This window comes from Electrophorus electricus, chromosome 2, assembly GCF_013358815.1.
Source record: "Electrophorus electricus isolate fEleEle1 chromosome 2, fEleEle1.pri, whole genome shotgun sequence".
Classification (NCBI taxonomy): Eukaryota; Metazoa; Chordata; class Actinopteri; order Gymnotiformes; family Gymnotidae; genus Electrophorus; species Electrophorus electricus.
The window spans coordinates 35,399,635-35,413,874 of record NC_049536.1 but is presented as its reverse complement, the minus strand read 5'-3'; the positions used below and the strand labels follow the sequence as shown (position 1 = coordinate 35,413,874).

General features: G+C 43.3%; 1 protein-coding gene across 1 annotated transcript in view; it reads left to right on the top strand.

Moving 5' to 3' along the window:
* Window positions 1–2,337: 2,337 nt before the first annotated feature.
* Window positions 2,338–14,240, top strand: part of tsc22d1 (TSC22 domain family, member 1) — a 34,749-nt gene continuing 22,846 nt past the window's right edge. Inside the window, exon 1 of the mRNA XM_027009568.2 lies at window positions 2,338–5,555. Coding sequence (XP_026865369.2) covers window positions 2,893–5,555 — 2,663 coding nt within the window. The 5' untranslated portion in view covers window positions 2,338–2,892. The remainder of the gene's footprint in view (window positions 5,556–14,240) is intronic.

Below are 14,240 nucleotides of genomic sequence, written 5' to 3'. Positions count from 1 at the left end.
TATTCCACCATGCTCTGCATATTCCATGTTATACTTTTTCTTTGTGTTTGCATATTCTACTGTTTGGTAAATATAATTCAGTATTCAGTCCTTTTAGCTGCACTGTACAATTTGTTTCCTCATGTTACATTGTAGACCACAGACATTACAGATGAAAGCTCCTTAACAAGCCAGAGAATTTTCAAAAGTGCCTAAGGGGAGACATGCATCATCTTTTAAGATCTTATTGAAACATGTTTGTGGATGTCTAGATGAACGAATATATCACACTCATTCCAAACAGATCAGCAGAATTACTCTATATCCTAAAGTCTGCACAGATTTGTTTGGCATTAATTGTTACTGTTCTACGTGGACATTGAGCTCTGGCTGTCAACAATGTCAAAGGTGCAAAGTGAACACAACAGCCAACACTTCAGTCCATTGAGCTGCACAGTGCTGCTCCTCCTAATTTCTGTGTTATTTCAAGACTTTCACCTCAGCTACAGAGTCAAAGCTACGATGTCTGTCCTCACACATTTTAATACCCATTAACATCTTTGACGATGTTAAAATACTATTGCATCTGTGAGAGACAACTACAGTGAACTCACAGCAGTGCAGCAAATCCAGACTCAGCTCCCGTAAAGCAGTGGTATAAGAATGAAGTCTATTGTTTTAAAGATATCATTTTAATACATTTTTACACACTAAAAGCAAACTAGTAGCCATAATTGTTCCAGAGGAGAATAGCTCAGTGCATTTTTTTTTTTTTTCAGAGCTGGTGTGACTTAAATCTGCTGACAGCACCAGACGCTTACACTGCAATCAGTTCTCACTGGCTTTCTCCATCTGGCTTGTGTATAGATATGTACAGCCTGACTGCTGGCCCTTACAACTGCCTGCCAGTCACAAAAACCACATACTTGTTTGGGTGGGCTTCTTTTCATACATCTTTTCAGTTTTTTGTTCCAGTTTACCCTCATGAAATTTATTCTGGCTCATGTTAGATAACAAATGAGAGAGGAGATATGTATTTGTTGTCTTACAACTAATAGTTACAATTATTTTTGACCAAAATAAGCCACTAGTGAAGAGTGGTGGTGATTTCTGCCCTACAGAGGTGCAAGATCTTTTCATTATCAGCCCTCAGTGAAGAAGGCCTCCCTCTAAGAACCCCTAAAGAGAAAGCACCAGTGTCAATCAGGTACATATCAATTGTATTTGACAGGAAATATATCAAGAGTATCAATTTAACCACTAAAATGTATTCATGAACATATATAAAACCAATAATTACTCAATATTATCACCAGTCATTTTTATTTCATCTTGCATCAAAACATGACCGTCATTTGACACTCCCCAAACAACAAAATAGTGTCTACTATTATTAATATCATTACCATTGCTTCATATAATCACACTGAATCTGTCAAATTAACCTTTGTTACTTTTGAGCACAAACATACATGTATATTATGCAGTGAATAACCAACCTCTGTAACTAGAGACTTCTGGAAACACAAGTGGCAAATCCAGACATATCCAAAACAGTATATTCGATTGCAATAGCTTCGATGTAAATGTTTGAGGAACATCACTCCTATATAGTGTTGCATTGTGCTATAAAACTTTTTTATACCTTACTCCAGACTAAGGTGTTTAAAATGCCCCTTACCTAACATGACAGTCATTGATAGTATTGTGCCTAGAACATTAGGTATTTATTTCCTTTAGTTTGACTTCAAAAAGACAACTATGTGTGTAAAGTGGATGTTTGTTCTGTCTGTATTAATGAATATATCTGTTTGTTTTTTTCAATAGGCTGCATCTATTTGGGTTGTTAAGCTTCTGACCCAAATTAACTTATTTAATATTTATCATCCAAATGAGGTAAAATATACTAGTTAGAACAATTATCTACTTCTTAATCTATAATTATATCTCTGGCTATTCTTTTGTTTTTACTTTGAAAATGAAGTCTGGCATCACTTGGACTAGGACATGAGGACAACGCCCATGCTCCCTCATCACCGTGACAGCCTCTGAGGTCCAAGCGAAATAAGTCTCCCATTCACCCGGTTACGCAGGGGCCGGGCTTGTCTATATCTGAAGTCATGAGTGCGCGTTGTGCGAATATTTACAAACGCTTGTCTTATTTACACTGACACTTTGCCCTCCAGTTTTTTGTTTGTTTGTTTTTTAACAACTTACGCCCACCTTGCTATGCTCCTCTCCAAGTCGTGCCTTATTTCTCCTCTCCTCTCCAGCCCCTCTCCTCAGACTGCTTTATGTCTGGCTGTAAACGGACATGCGCGGTCGCCATGTTCTCACGGTCTCCTCCCCCTGGTCCGTCACAGCTATCCAGCATTAGCACAGGCTGCTGAGGGAGATAGCTAGCACTGGATTACAACAAAGAGACGAAGAAATGGAGTAAACAAGAACTCTAATAACGTTACGCTGTTTGAATACAGTCTGCCAGCCTGACAACGTCGAAGGATAGTATAATTGTTTGGTTGATATAACGTTATATTCTAAACACTTAGCTACAGTCTGGCTGTAACTGATGGGAATACCGTGTCGATGCACTTGTAGCCAGCGTTGCTGCGTTTGAGTAATTAGCTATTATCTGGATTGACTGGATTCAATAACACTTATATTATGTTAAATTAATAGTAGCTTCAACATTCTTGGCAACGGGTCAGATAAACAGCTGAACAAGCCGGCGCTGGCTGGGTTGTGGGCTAGCAATACTAGCATTACTCACCGAGACTGTATAACTTAGCTCCGCTAGCTAGCGTGTTAGCCGCGGCGGGGCGGGTGTGTGGATTACATACCTACGTTAGCTAATAGGTTACAAAAGTTGAACTATCGGCGCCTGACTGGTGCTGGAAAGTGGACATTAGTTTTATGTGGAAACTACTCGGGCAAGGTAAAATTCCTTTTGAAAAAAACTTTGTCAACACGGCAGTTCTTGTAGCCTGTATTTCCAAGCCGCCCCTGGAGATGCAGCAGCCCGACTCCACAGGAGACTCGGCGAGCGCTCGGAGAATGGCGCCGCCGGTCAGTGTTCAGAGGCGTGGGGCCAGTAACGCTGCTGGTGGGGCTCCCTCCTCATTGGCATCACAGGGAAGTACTAGCCTTAGCAGCAGTCTGATGCCAGCAGATGATTACAAGCCTTCGACATTAATTCTGCCGCCGGCCCCTGCCGCGTCGTCACTGGGAAGTCAACACCCACCCCAAAGCCTGAGCATCCATTCCCAGTCAACACTGTTGGCTCCCATTCTGACTCCAGCAGGGGCACAGATAAAAAAGAAAAGTGGCTTTCAGATCACCAGCGTTACTCCAGCACAAATCTCTGTCAGCACCAACAACAGCATTACAGAGGACACTGAGAGCTGTGATGACTTGGATGAATCCCACACAGAGGATTTGAGCTCTTCTGAGATCCTGGATGTTTCCTTGTCACGGGCAAATGACACAGGGGCTGCTGAGAGAAGCTCATCTGAGGAAACCTTGAGCAACTTCCACGAGGCAGAAACCCCCGGCGCCGTGTCCCCGAATCAGCCGCATGTCCTCCCTCAACCTCACGGGACTATGGTCAACGGTGCTGTTCAGCATCAGCACCGGACCCACCACACCCTTCATCACCATCAGTTTCACGCCACCCCCTCTGGAAATACTCATGCCGCTTCCTCGGGCTCAACTGGGACGCAAGCTGGGATTCTGCTGGGCAGTGTGGTGACATCCACCACAACACCGAGCACTGGGACTTTACCAGCCAAAGGCCAGAAAATGTCTTTAAATGTTGGAGGGATTCTGGAAAATGTCTCTGTTGGCACTCCCAATGTCATTGGTCAGACTTCAGTTACTGTTGCCCTGGGAACGTCTGCGGGAATGGTCTCGGCAGCGCCAGGTGCTGCAGTTAGTGTTATTAAGCCTTTAACTAGCAATGTTAGTAATGTTAATATATTAAACTCCAATGTGCCTGGTTTAGGTGGCATAAGTGCAAATGGTAGCAGTGTAGTCTTTTCCTCTGGCTTGAATAATACTCATAACCAAAATATAAACCTAATACAGCAACAAAGTGGTGTAGTAAGTAGTGTCGTGAGCATGACGACTAGCACCACAACATCTGCTGTTATTGGCTCAACAAGTGGCAGTCATGTAGGGTTGGTGGACATGGCACAGCCTACAAGTGTTGCCTCTGTCTCCAGTGCACAGCCTCAGCAGGCCCAAGTGCCCCCTCCTACCACCGGCTCGCGCTTTAGAGTGGTTAAGTTGGACTCTAGTTCAGAGCCCTTTAGGAAAGGCAGATGGACATGCACGGAGTATTATGACAAGGAGGCTCCAGGTCCTGGAGTGCCTGAGAATGTGCCAAGCACCCGATCAGTGGAAAGCATTCGCCAGTTTGTACCTGACACCATTTCATGTTCAGAGAGTGCTAGTGGGGGCTCGGTCAGCACTCTGAGCCACTACTCTGAGAGTGTGGGCAGTTTGGATATTGGAGGCTCTACAGCTGTGCAGCAGATCTTTCCACAGCCACCCACTCAGATGGCAGACTACTCCACTCCTGCTAGCATTGCTAAGCCTCATATGCAACGCCAGGACATTGTACACCAACACCTGAAGGCCAGTGCCACCCCACTGCCAGCCAGCACTCAGCAGCAGGTGCCAGTCAGCATGGTAGGACTGCAGACAACCACCGGGCATCCATCACCCCCACAGCAGCTCACATATGCCCAGGCAGCACAGCTGACTTCAGCTCAGGGTCTGCCAGGAGTCTCCCAGCAGCAGATGGCTTACCCGCATGCACAGCAACCAGCTGCAGCAGCCCAGGTAGCATCAGTGCATGTCAATCCATTAAGCCAAGGTGGCAGTCTGCCACCTGAATTTACCCAATCTCAGCAGATCATCCAGGCTACACCTCCTGGATCAGCACAAACACTGCCATGTTCTGTACCCCCTGTGGCTGTAGCAGGAAACACTCAGATGATGCAGGCTCCCCAGCCACCTGCTGTAGCTCATTCACTTCCACACAGTCTTCTTCAACCACAGCAGACACCCTCGCCCCAGATGGTCCAGGCCCCTGCTAGTGGGGTGATGCCACAGTTGGTACAGTCTGCAGGGTCTGGGGTTATCAAGAAGCCCCAAGGCCAACCGCTCTCTTCTCAGCTCTCTATTGAACAGCAGGCGCCACTTAACAGTCAGGGCCTAACAACCCAGTTTGTCCCTGCAGTTACAACGAGCCTGACCACATCAAATGTGCCTCCCAGTCACCAGAGTGATCCTCAGTCCAGCTTGGTTCATGATGGTGGTAAGGATGCTGGGTCCCATCCTCCTGTCAGTGCCCTGTATGCTACTCTGCCCTCGCTGATGGCCACGCAGCTAGAGGATGCCCAGCGCCTTCTCTTTCAGCATCAGTCTCTGCTGGCGTTTCCGAAGCTAGCGGCTGGTGAATGTGCCTCCCAAGCTGGCACCTCCTCAGGTCCTGAGGAGAGTGGTGGAGTCAGTGCCTTAACGGCCTCGGCCAGTCTGCTGAAGAACCTGCCTGTCGATGGAGAGGAAGATAGGTGAGTGTCAGAATGAGCCTTAGTGGAAAGATGCTGGGTTTATTATTCTAGTTTGAACGTGTTGATAATTTTATTTCTTCTGGCAGAGCCCACTTCTTAATATAAAAGGCTGAATGTTCTTTATTTTGTACAGCTGCAATAGTGAGTTGTCTTTTATTTGCTTTCTCATTTGAAATGTGCTTGTTTCAAGTGATATCTATCAGCACTGCGTGGTTTAGCATAAATCAGGGTGACTGACAGTAATTGTGCTTGTGCCATTCTCCTGGTCACCTTCCATTTAAAATGTGTATTGTGCCTAATCTGAGCTCTAGGTATTGGGGTTTATCCCTGAAGTTATGTTTTAGTCTTGTTAGCCTTTAATTCTAAAGAGAGTATAAACATGTATGAAATATACTAAATACTAAATTTATTATAAGCATTCCAAATATCAGGTGAGTGGCCATTAGTGTGACCGTCAGTGTTTTTGCAGACCGTGGTATAGCTGCGACTGCTGTGTGCTTGATGGCGCTTGCTAATAGACCCTTCTGGAATAATGAGAACTTCATTTGACACTCTAATGGACCTGTCAGTTCAGTCCCAGAGCATACATGTGAGTGTGAGTCAGCATCAAAGACACTCAGGTGTAGTGGCCTTATCCAAGACTGTAATTAATGCAGTTATTTTGGCTTTCTTCATTTCGAAAGTCCACAATAATAATCAAAGACAAGTTTAGTTATAGCACTTTTTACAACAGCTGTTGTCACAAACAGCTTTACACATGTCTGAGTCCAAGCCCCCAGTGAGCAAGCCAAGGGTGACATTGGCAAAGAAAAACTCCCAAGAGCATGAGGAAGAAACCTTGAGAGGAACCAAGACTCAAACGGGGCAGGGGGGAACAACGGTCACTGTAATGTAATGCATTACACTGAGCCTTTAATTTACCTGGTGTGTCACAGTCAAGCATTTCATCGAAGTTCTTAACATGAGAGCTGCAGCAAGTCATGAGAATGTTTGAGTGCTTTGGTTGTGCCAATGAAGCTTAGGAAAAGTGTTCTATGATGCACTTGTGCTGATAGAATAAAAAAAATCATAAATATTTACTACTATTTGATAACTGTTATCATGCACAATAGGTATATTGTTTTATTGATGTATGATTATTTTTGGAGATACCACTCAACCCTACCATCGTCTGTGAAATCATGTTCCCTAGTTAAAACATTAAGCAAAGATGCTCATGATGAGGCAGGAATATGAGAAAATTGACCTTAAGGGTTATTTGGTAAATGTTAATGATTTGTTTACTCTTAATAGGCTATACTAGTATTACACTGCCTAAATGACTTTTTCCAAAATGACAGTGCTAATTGGAGCACAGATGGTAGGCATTTTGCTGTTGTATTCCTGTGTCGTTTTAGCCTTATAAATCATTATTTTGAAATAGTAATTTACTGATTCTTTAGGGTAGGGTTCATTCTTATGTTTTGTGTAGGGCTCAGTATGGGAGGGACACCTGTGACAATGTATGAATCATATTTTGGGTGTGATTATGTGGATATCGAGGAAATGAATAACTGCCTCAGTGAAACAGCCTGTAAGGCTTAGTAAGGATCCAGGTGACATAAGGTTGACACAACCGCAAGAAGTCGGATAAAGGTCACGCAGACTTTATAACTGTTTGTCTTGTGACCACAAATTGTGCTCTAGGAATGCACGTCAAAGCTTGTCAAAATTTGCTGTCTTTTTCATGAGATAAATTGTATATTCACATAAATGTTTACTAGTCTTAAATTTGTACTTCCTTGCTTATAGCTTTTTGGTTACTTTTTAAAATGTATTTGTACTTGAACAGTTTTCGATCTTACAAGGTCAGCTGTGTGCCCTGATGTCACAGTATGATGTAATTTGAAATCTGAATCTGGCTAGCTGAGTTGTTGTTTATTGAGTTTTTCATCAGTTGCTTTGCTTTGTATTTATTTCTCATTTTGCTCAAATCCTCCAAAACACCACTTGATCTAACTCAGCACAAATTATATTAAAGTGCCTTTGTAATGTTCTAGGGTTACAGTGCAGGCTGGTGGCCCTGTTTAGGGAGATTATCACGTTTTCTTTTTGAATGCAATCTGCTCTTGGCAGTGTTAGAAGCTGCTCACGGGACTCTCAGTGAATCATTATCTGTGTGGAAAGCAAGTAGATTAGCCAATATCTCCAATTAATAATCCCTGTGGAATAGAGTGGATTTGGAGAGGAGAGGAAATGTTTTCACTGTGTCTGTCCAGGCCAGAAAAGATAAAGGGTGGATGAGGGTGTGATGTAGCTGGGGCTCATATATGGCCTAACTCACTTTCAGCAGGCTGTGCTCTTAAAGGGACAGTGACCTGCACGGCATCTGCCTGCACTCTGTTGACTCCATCAGAATTAGGACCTAAAATGTTTTATTTTGGAGGAAATGAATGTTTCTTCCTGCATAGGAATTTTTGGAATATGAAAATGCTTTCATTCAGTCCAGTTCATTCAAACTTCAGAATTAAAAAGTTGTGCTGGTGTTTTTGATATTTATTTTATTTATTACTTTAAAAAATGCTGCTCACCACTTGAAGTCTGACTTCTGTATTTAGGCTAAGAGTGATGTTTATGTTGGCACTTTCAGTTCTCTTTTCAGTATTTATTAGTTCCTTAGAGAATTAAACTTGTGGCTATGATTCATAACTTTGCCATTTTGAGTGGATGGTGTGATGTTGATTCAGAACCTTAGTTGAAGCCTTTTGACACTATTGACCATTGGATAGATTTTCTTACATAACAAATATTTACTTCATTGTTCAATTCCTAAGCAAATATGTTTTAGCAACGGCAGCCCTGGGAAATCATGAGCTGTGTATCAGTTTCTCAATGCTTTTGTTTTTCGTGTTCATCTTTTTGGGGTGATGACACCCTTTATGACGTGCATCCTCAGGAATGATGACATTCCTCGTTGATTTTCCTCCAGTGTACCATGTCAATCTAAACCCAGATTCTCCAAGTGTACCATTTTCCTTTTATGTGGAGAGCAGCCCCATTATTTGGACTTTGAGTCTGCTGTTCACTCCTCAAGCTCGTCTGCCACACTGGACAACAGTTGTATATATTTTTTATTTGGTTGTCCCCCATGTTATATATCTTTTGAGGATTCAAAGCAAAGGACATCTTTAGTGCAGCTCACATGTTGGTGCTTTATTTGTGTAATTGGAGGGCTGCTGTGTACCACATTCATATGTAAAGAGCATTTCATTGTGAAGCCTTGTTTGCACGCGCGGCAGGCAGGTGAGCGACAGAAAACCGCAGCGGATTTTATTACCCATGAACTCTGATGCTCCTGTGGATATTGTATGCCCCATTTTGAGCAACAGAATTGATAGTAAATAGAACAGGCTTTGCTTGCTCGTGCTCTTTGAGGCTATTGAATTGCTACTGGAGGTTAATTCAGTCACTCATGTCTTAATTGTCAATTACATTTTTGCTATACACCATGTATATTAAGTAGATCTAATCTCGTCTAAGCTCATCTAGTGTTTGTCTGGCAGTGGGAGGGAGTGGGTAGTGTGTTGGGATCATGGGTAGGAAGCTGCTGGGATCATGGGTAGGAAGCTGCTGTGAAACGACCATTGTGGACTTTATGGAGTTCTATAAAAGCAATAGCCTAATAGACCTCTACTTTTACAGCTAGGACAAAATTGCTTTTACTTAATTAGTATCAAACATCCTATTCATGAGATCTTTCCATTTTAAAATTGGGTCTCAACAACGAGTCCCCAGGCAAATATGATTTCCTCTTGCTCTGTTGTAAATCTCAAATAGCTTCTCCTTTGCTTTAGTCATCAGCTCTTTCACAGTGGCTGTTATACGAGACCTCAACATTGAGGATTAGTTCATGCCCTGATGGTTTTGATTAAATCAGGAGTATACAAAGCTTCTATGGTTTTCTTTGTTGCTTTAGTGTGAGAAAGCCACAGTGGAGAATCATCTTTCAAACTGACGATTCATTGAGCTGGTGAGCCAGACGTGAGGAATTGCATCTGCCGTCTCACTCACTTCTGACCACAGGTTATTGATGAGTGGGACTTCCACGGGGTTTGAGTTGTACCAGCTGTGCCGTTACTGCACAGTGTCAAGGGAGTAGTGTGAGATGTTTGGAGAAGTTTCAGGTGCATCAGTTGACTGTACTAGATTTCTTGTGGAAGGAGGTTTTTAATCAGAACTTGTCGCCAGTCTTACCGTTTTAAAAAAAACATTTTTATTGGTCACGTCGAGGGAAGTGTTTTCGCCAGGTAGTCTGGGTGAATTAGTAGTAAAACTGGTAGTTTAAGGCTGGCAGTTGCGTTCTTTTCAACTTTTTAAATATCAGGACTTTCCTGTCCAATGGTGTCTATCCTGCAGGGGCTTTAGACAGAGCAGGAAGTCTCTGGCTGGAGCGGATGGCCTTGTGCATAGGCCTGTGTGCTTCTGGTGCTCTGTTACAGGCACAATGAGAGTTCCCTTCCTTATGTCGTGAGGGTGGGCTGTGTGATAGAAGGTCAACACGCACACAGTGGATGCTAGTGTACAACAGCTGACCTCTGCCACCCCCAGGGGGTTTTATTTTTACATTTATTTTTTTGCTTGGTTTGCAATATACAAATTTGTATCACTTGTTGCAGTGATTTTCAGGGAGCTGATTTAGGTTTGTTTTTTTTTTTGCACACACTACATGCTGCATGTGCCATGGCTTTACTTTCATGTCTGTTAGCGTTCATCTTTGAAGTTAGAATACAGGCTATTTGTCAAAGCGCTGCTTTCTAGAACAAAGGTCCTTATCTGTGTTCCCTAGAAGCCTGTGATCTGCACCTTGTAACTGGCACGCTCTCACTGTCCTAGTATAAGCTCCAGTCCAGATGTAGCCTCTGTGCTATGCTAAATGCTGACTTCTGCCTAACTGTCAATGGTAAACAGATCACGTCAATGAGAAGCTGTCTAAGGGCAGCTGAGTCAACCCAGTGAGATCATTATTTGTATATCTGCATAAACAGAATACAATGCAGCTATATTGGATCACATTGCAGGCGTTGCAGTATATTAAATCCCACTGGTGATGTGGTTTGAAGAGTGGCCTGAATTATTTTGACCAAAATGATTTGTTTGTTGGAAGTGGATATGAATGTGGTGCTTCATCAAAACACCCACAGAACACTCACTGGCAAAGTCTGAGGTTGGTAGTCACCCTTACAGCACACACAAATATTTCTCATTTATTGGAAGGCATATTTGCATATTGCCAGACCATATTGTGGTGGTGATAATATTGTATTGAACAGCCTTTGGGGGCTGATCATACATGGACATGGTAATGACTCCCATACAACTGGTTCTCCCGGCCCTGCTGAGCTTGTGTGTTATGCTCTGGCGAGGTCTGATCAAGGAGGGTTTATAGTGGTTCTCCTTCTCATTTTATTTAAAATAATCCTTCCCTGTGTGTGGAGGCTGAAGGGAGCTGGGCCCTGGCTTTAGCATGCACCATGCCACTGTATTTAGCCTTTAGCACTGAATCATTGTTTCGCTGGCACTGCCAGTGCTGGCTGGCTGCCGGCCATCTCGCTGCTCTCCGCTCCTACCCTGCGTGCCAGCCAGCCCTGATTTTATGCCCGTCTGCATGCTTGTCTGAGCTGCCACCAAGCTGCCATAACACTCAGTAGCACAACCCTCCCTGCCATTCCAGAGCCCAAATTTGTCTTACCTTTTCTCTCTTGGCTGACTGCATTTAGGGAGATGAAACTGCTTTTTGGTGTGTTTGGTGTGTCTTTCCTTTGGGGTGAACATTTTATGATTTCAAATGGCTGACTGTAAAAATTGACTGTTGGTCACATGACGAACTTTATCAAAAGAATATCCTCTGTTATATGATGGTCGGTGTAATTCTCTGTCTGTTGTATCATTGCTCTTCTATAGTCCATTTGGGACCCAGGCTGTGCTCATAACACCATGGAACCAAATTCTGCAGAGGGACGGCCGAGTGCAGCTTCAGTTCAGAGCTTGTTTGCTCAGTGCTCATCTTCTGTCTTGGGTGCAGGCAGAGTGGGAAAACTACTGGCGAAGGCCGACTGTTTGTTTATGCTCACTCTTCGCACCAGTGGTCTCGGGCCTTGCTGGAGCTTCTGTCTGTGGAGGTGACGGGACGTGCTCCTGTCTGGGTCACAGGATGACGCCTGGTGACCTCCTCCTCTTAACGATGCTCTCACACGGGTCTTTTGACCATCTGTTCAAGAGCTAGTATCACACAGGAGCTGGTCCTCACATTTCATCTTTTTTGTTTGTTCCAATTTAATCTGAGAGTTATTGGCCAAGTTTGGTAATGATGACGCCCTTTTTTAAAGCATGCCGTCAAGTTTTTTCTGTCTTGTTTTGTTTGCGGTAATGTGCTGTTAGGACATTCTTAGAGAGAGAGAACCAGGAGGCATTTGTATAGTGAGTTGACTGCTAACACTCTGACAGTAGCTGCCCTTCTTCTCTGAAGGGGCCTGTGAAGGCTGAATCGAGGTTTCTGCCTAAACTTGTAGTCTGCAGTGCCTGGAGCTCCCACATTGACTGGCTTTAGATCTCTGTAAAGCATATCCACATACCCTGAGGCCATTCCCTCACACTCTCGCACTGAGAGGCCTGTGCACCCAGGGACTCAACATCAGCTGAGAACTCACTGGACTTTTCACTGATCTCATCTCAATACTATCTAGAATCATAAAAGCATTTGTTACTATTATACGTTGGCTCCATTTCTGATGAGCCTCATTCACTGTCTAGACTCGGCAGCAGCCGTAGGGCTGGTTTGGTAAAGCTTCCTATAACCCCACCCCACCCCTACCGCGTGGAAAGCCTGTGATTATTTTTGTCTTTTTGCGAGGCCTCTGTGGGAGTGCGAGGCTTCGGCAGGTGGGAGAGCATGACAGGTGCTATGAGGAGCTATTTAGTTGCACTGACCTGGGATGCCATGCAGACTTTACTAACAACAGCTGGCGGGTATTAGTCACATTCTTGAGTCATTCAAGTCCATGCATGTCACCACTGACAGTATTTCTGTAAACATATTGCAATGTGCGTGAAAAAATTCCTACTTTAAAAATGACAAAGATTGAGGTGTACAGGAAGGGCTAGTCCTTCCTGAGACTGGCCTTTGTCAGTAGATGAATTATCTAATGATTCATATGTTGTGCTTTATGGACACGTGAGTCATGGTGATGAGGTAATGGGAACATGGGGATAGAAGGCAATCCAGTATTTCTACCCAGGTGTTGAATTTACAATGTACAGTTGTAACAATCTGTGAGCCATGGATTTCTTTGTTAAATATGTCATGTCTTTATCAAGTCATCAATAATAAAAAGGTTTAGTTGTTTTTGAGAAATTTCACATTTCCAGTGACGTATGTTTTATTCAAAGACCAATTCTGGTCTTTAATGTAAGAAGTACTTAGCAAATAGTGGTACTTCCTTTACTTGTGCTAACGTCAACCAGACACTTTCTGTACGTGGTAAGTAAGCAGTCTTGTTAGAAGGTATTGTGCCCATTCATCCACACAACCATTTTAGTCCATGTATATTTTTGGGGTGTCTTGCTTGACTGGCCTGCTTCAGATCACACCACAGCATTTTAAGGGAATTTGGGTCAGGTCCTTGAAGTGAAATGGCTTTGTCTAAACCTCTGCATAGAACATTTCTTCAGTAGTCCTGTGGACCATCCAGATGGCCTTCAGCAAACATGGAGTGATGAGACAAGTAGCACCATTTGGCTATTATCTTTTAGTTGATGGCAGTGGTTTTCTCCTTCCCAGTAATACCAATCTAATTCTCTAGTTTTCCTACTGGCAGATTCATTAGGCCTGCTGACCTATGGTTAACATACTTGGTTTCTTTGTCAATGCTGCCTTCTTTGTACTGTAGGACAGCCTAAGGAAAGTACCAGCTATGTTGAATTACTTCTATTTGAGAATGATGAGCCAGACTGACTAGTGGAGGGTCACGTTTTAAGAAATCCCTTTGCTCACCATTCCACTCTTATGCGCCCCAATAACTTTGTTATATCACAGATCTCTCTTTACTAGACTACCCTGTACCTGTTGTACTAATGGGAACTCCACTCTCCAGTTACACCCTTTTTCATTGATCATTGAAGTTACCATTTCTATTAAACCATTTGTGTAACATTTTGTATTCCTCTGATAAATATGGCTGTCTCTGTTCTTTATTACTTCATATGATCAGATTACACTTTTGGAGCCAGTTGTGCAGAAAACCAGGCAGTTCTTGAGAAGGCTCGTTATTTACTTGTTAAAAGGCCTGAGGAGGTGTGCCTGTAAAGGCATGGGCTGTATGGAGAGAGCAGCAACTGGTCTGGTTGGATTCAGCAGTGGTATTTTGCATAATATTTTTTCATGGCATTGTTTTCATATTAACATATTGAACATATGAATGCTATTTTTGGGGCTTTCCCTTTACTTGCATAGTAGAGTGCAGCAGACATGGATCCATCATCATTTATACAGTAGTGATGGAGAACTTTATACCCCCCCCCCCCACACACACACACACAGCAGTATGGTCTGCTTGCATTGTCCTCCCTTCATTCATGTGTGAATGTCAGCAGTTGCACCATTCTCACTCAGTTATGTGGGCTGCTAGTTTGGGCATTTTTATCTTTGTC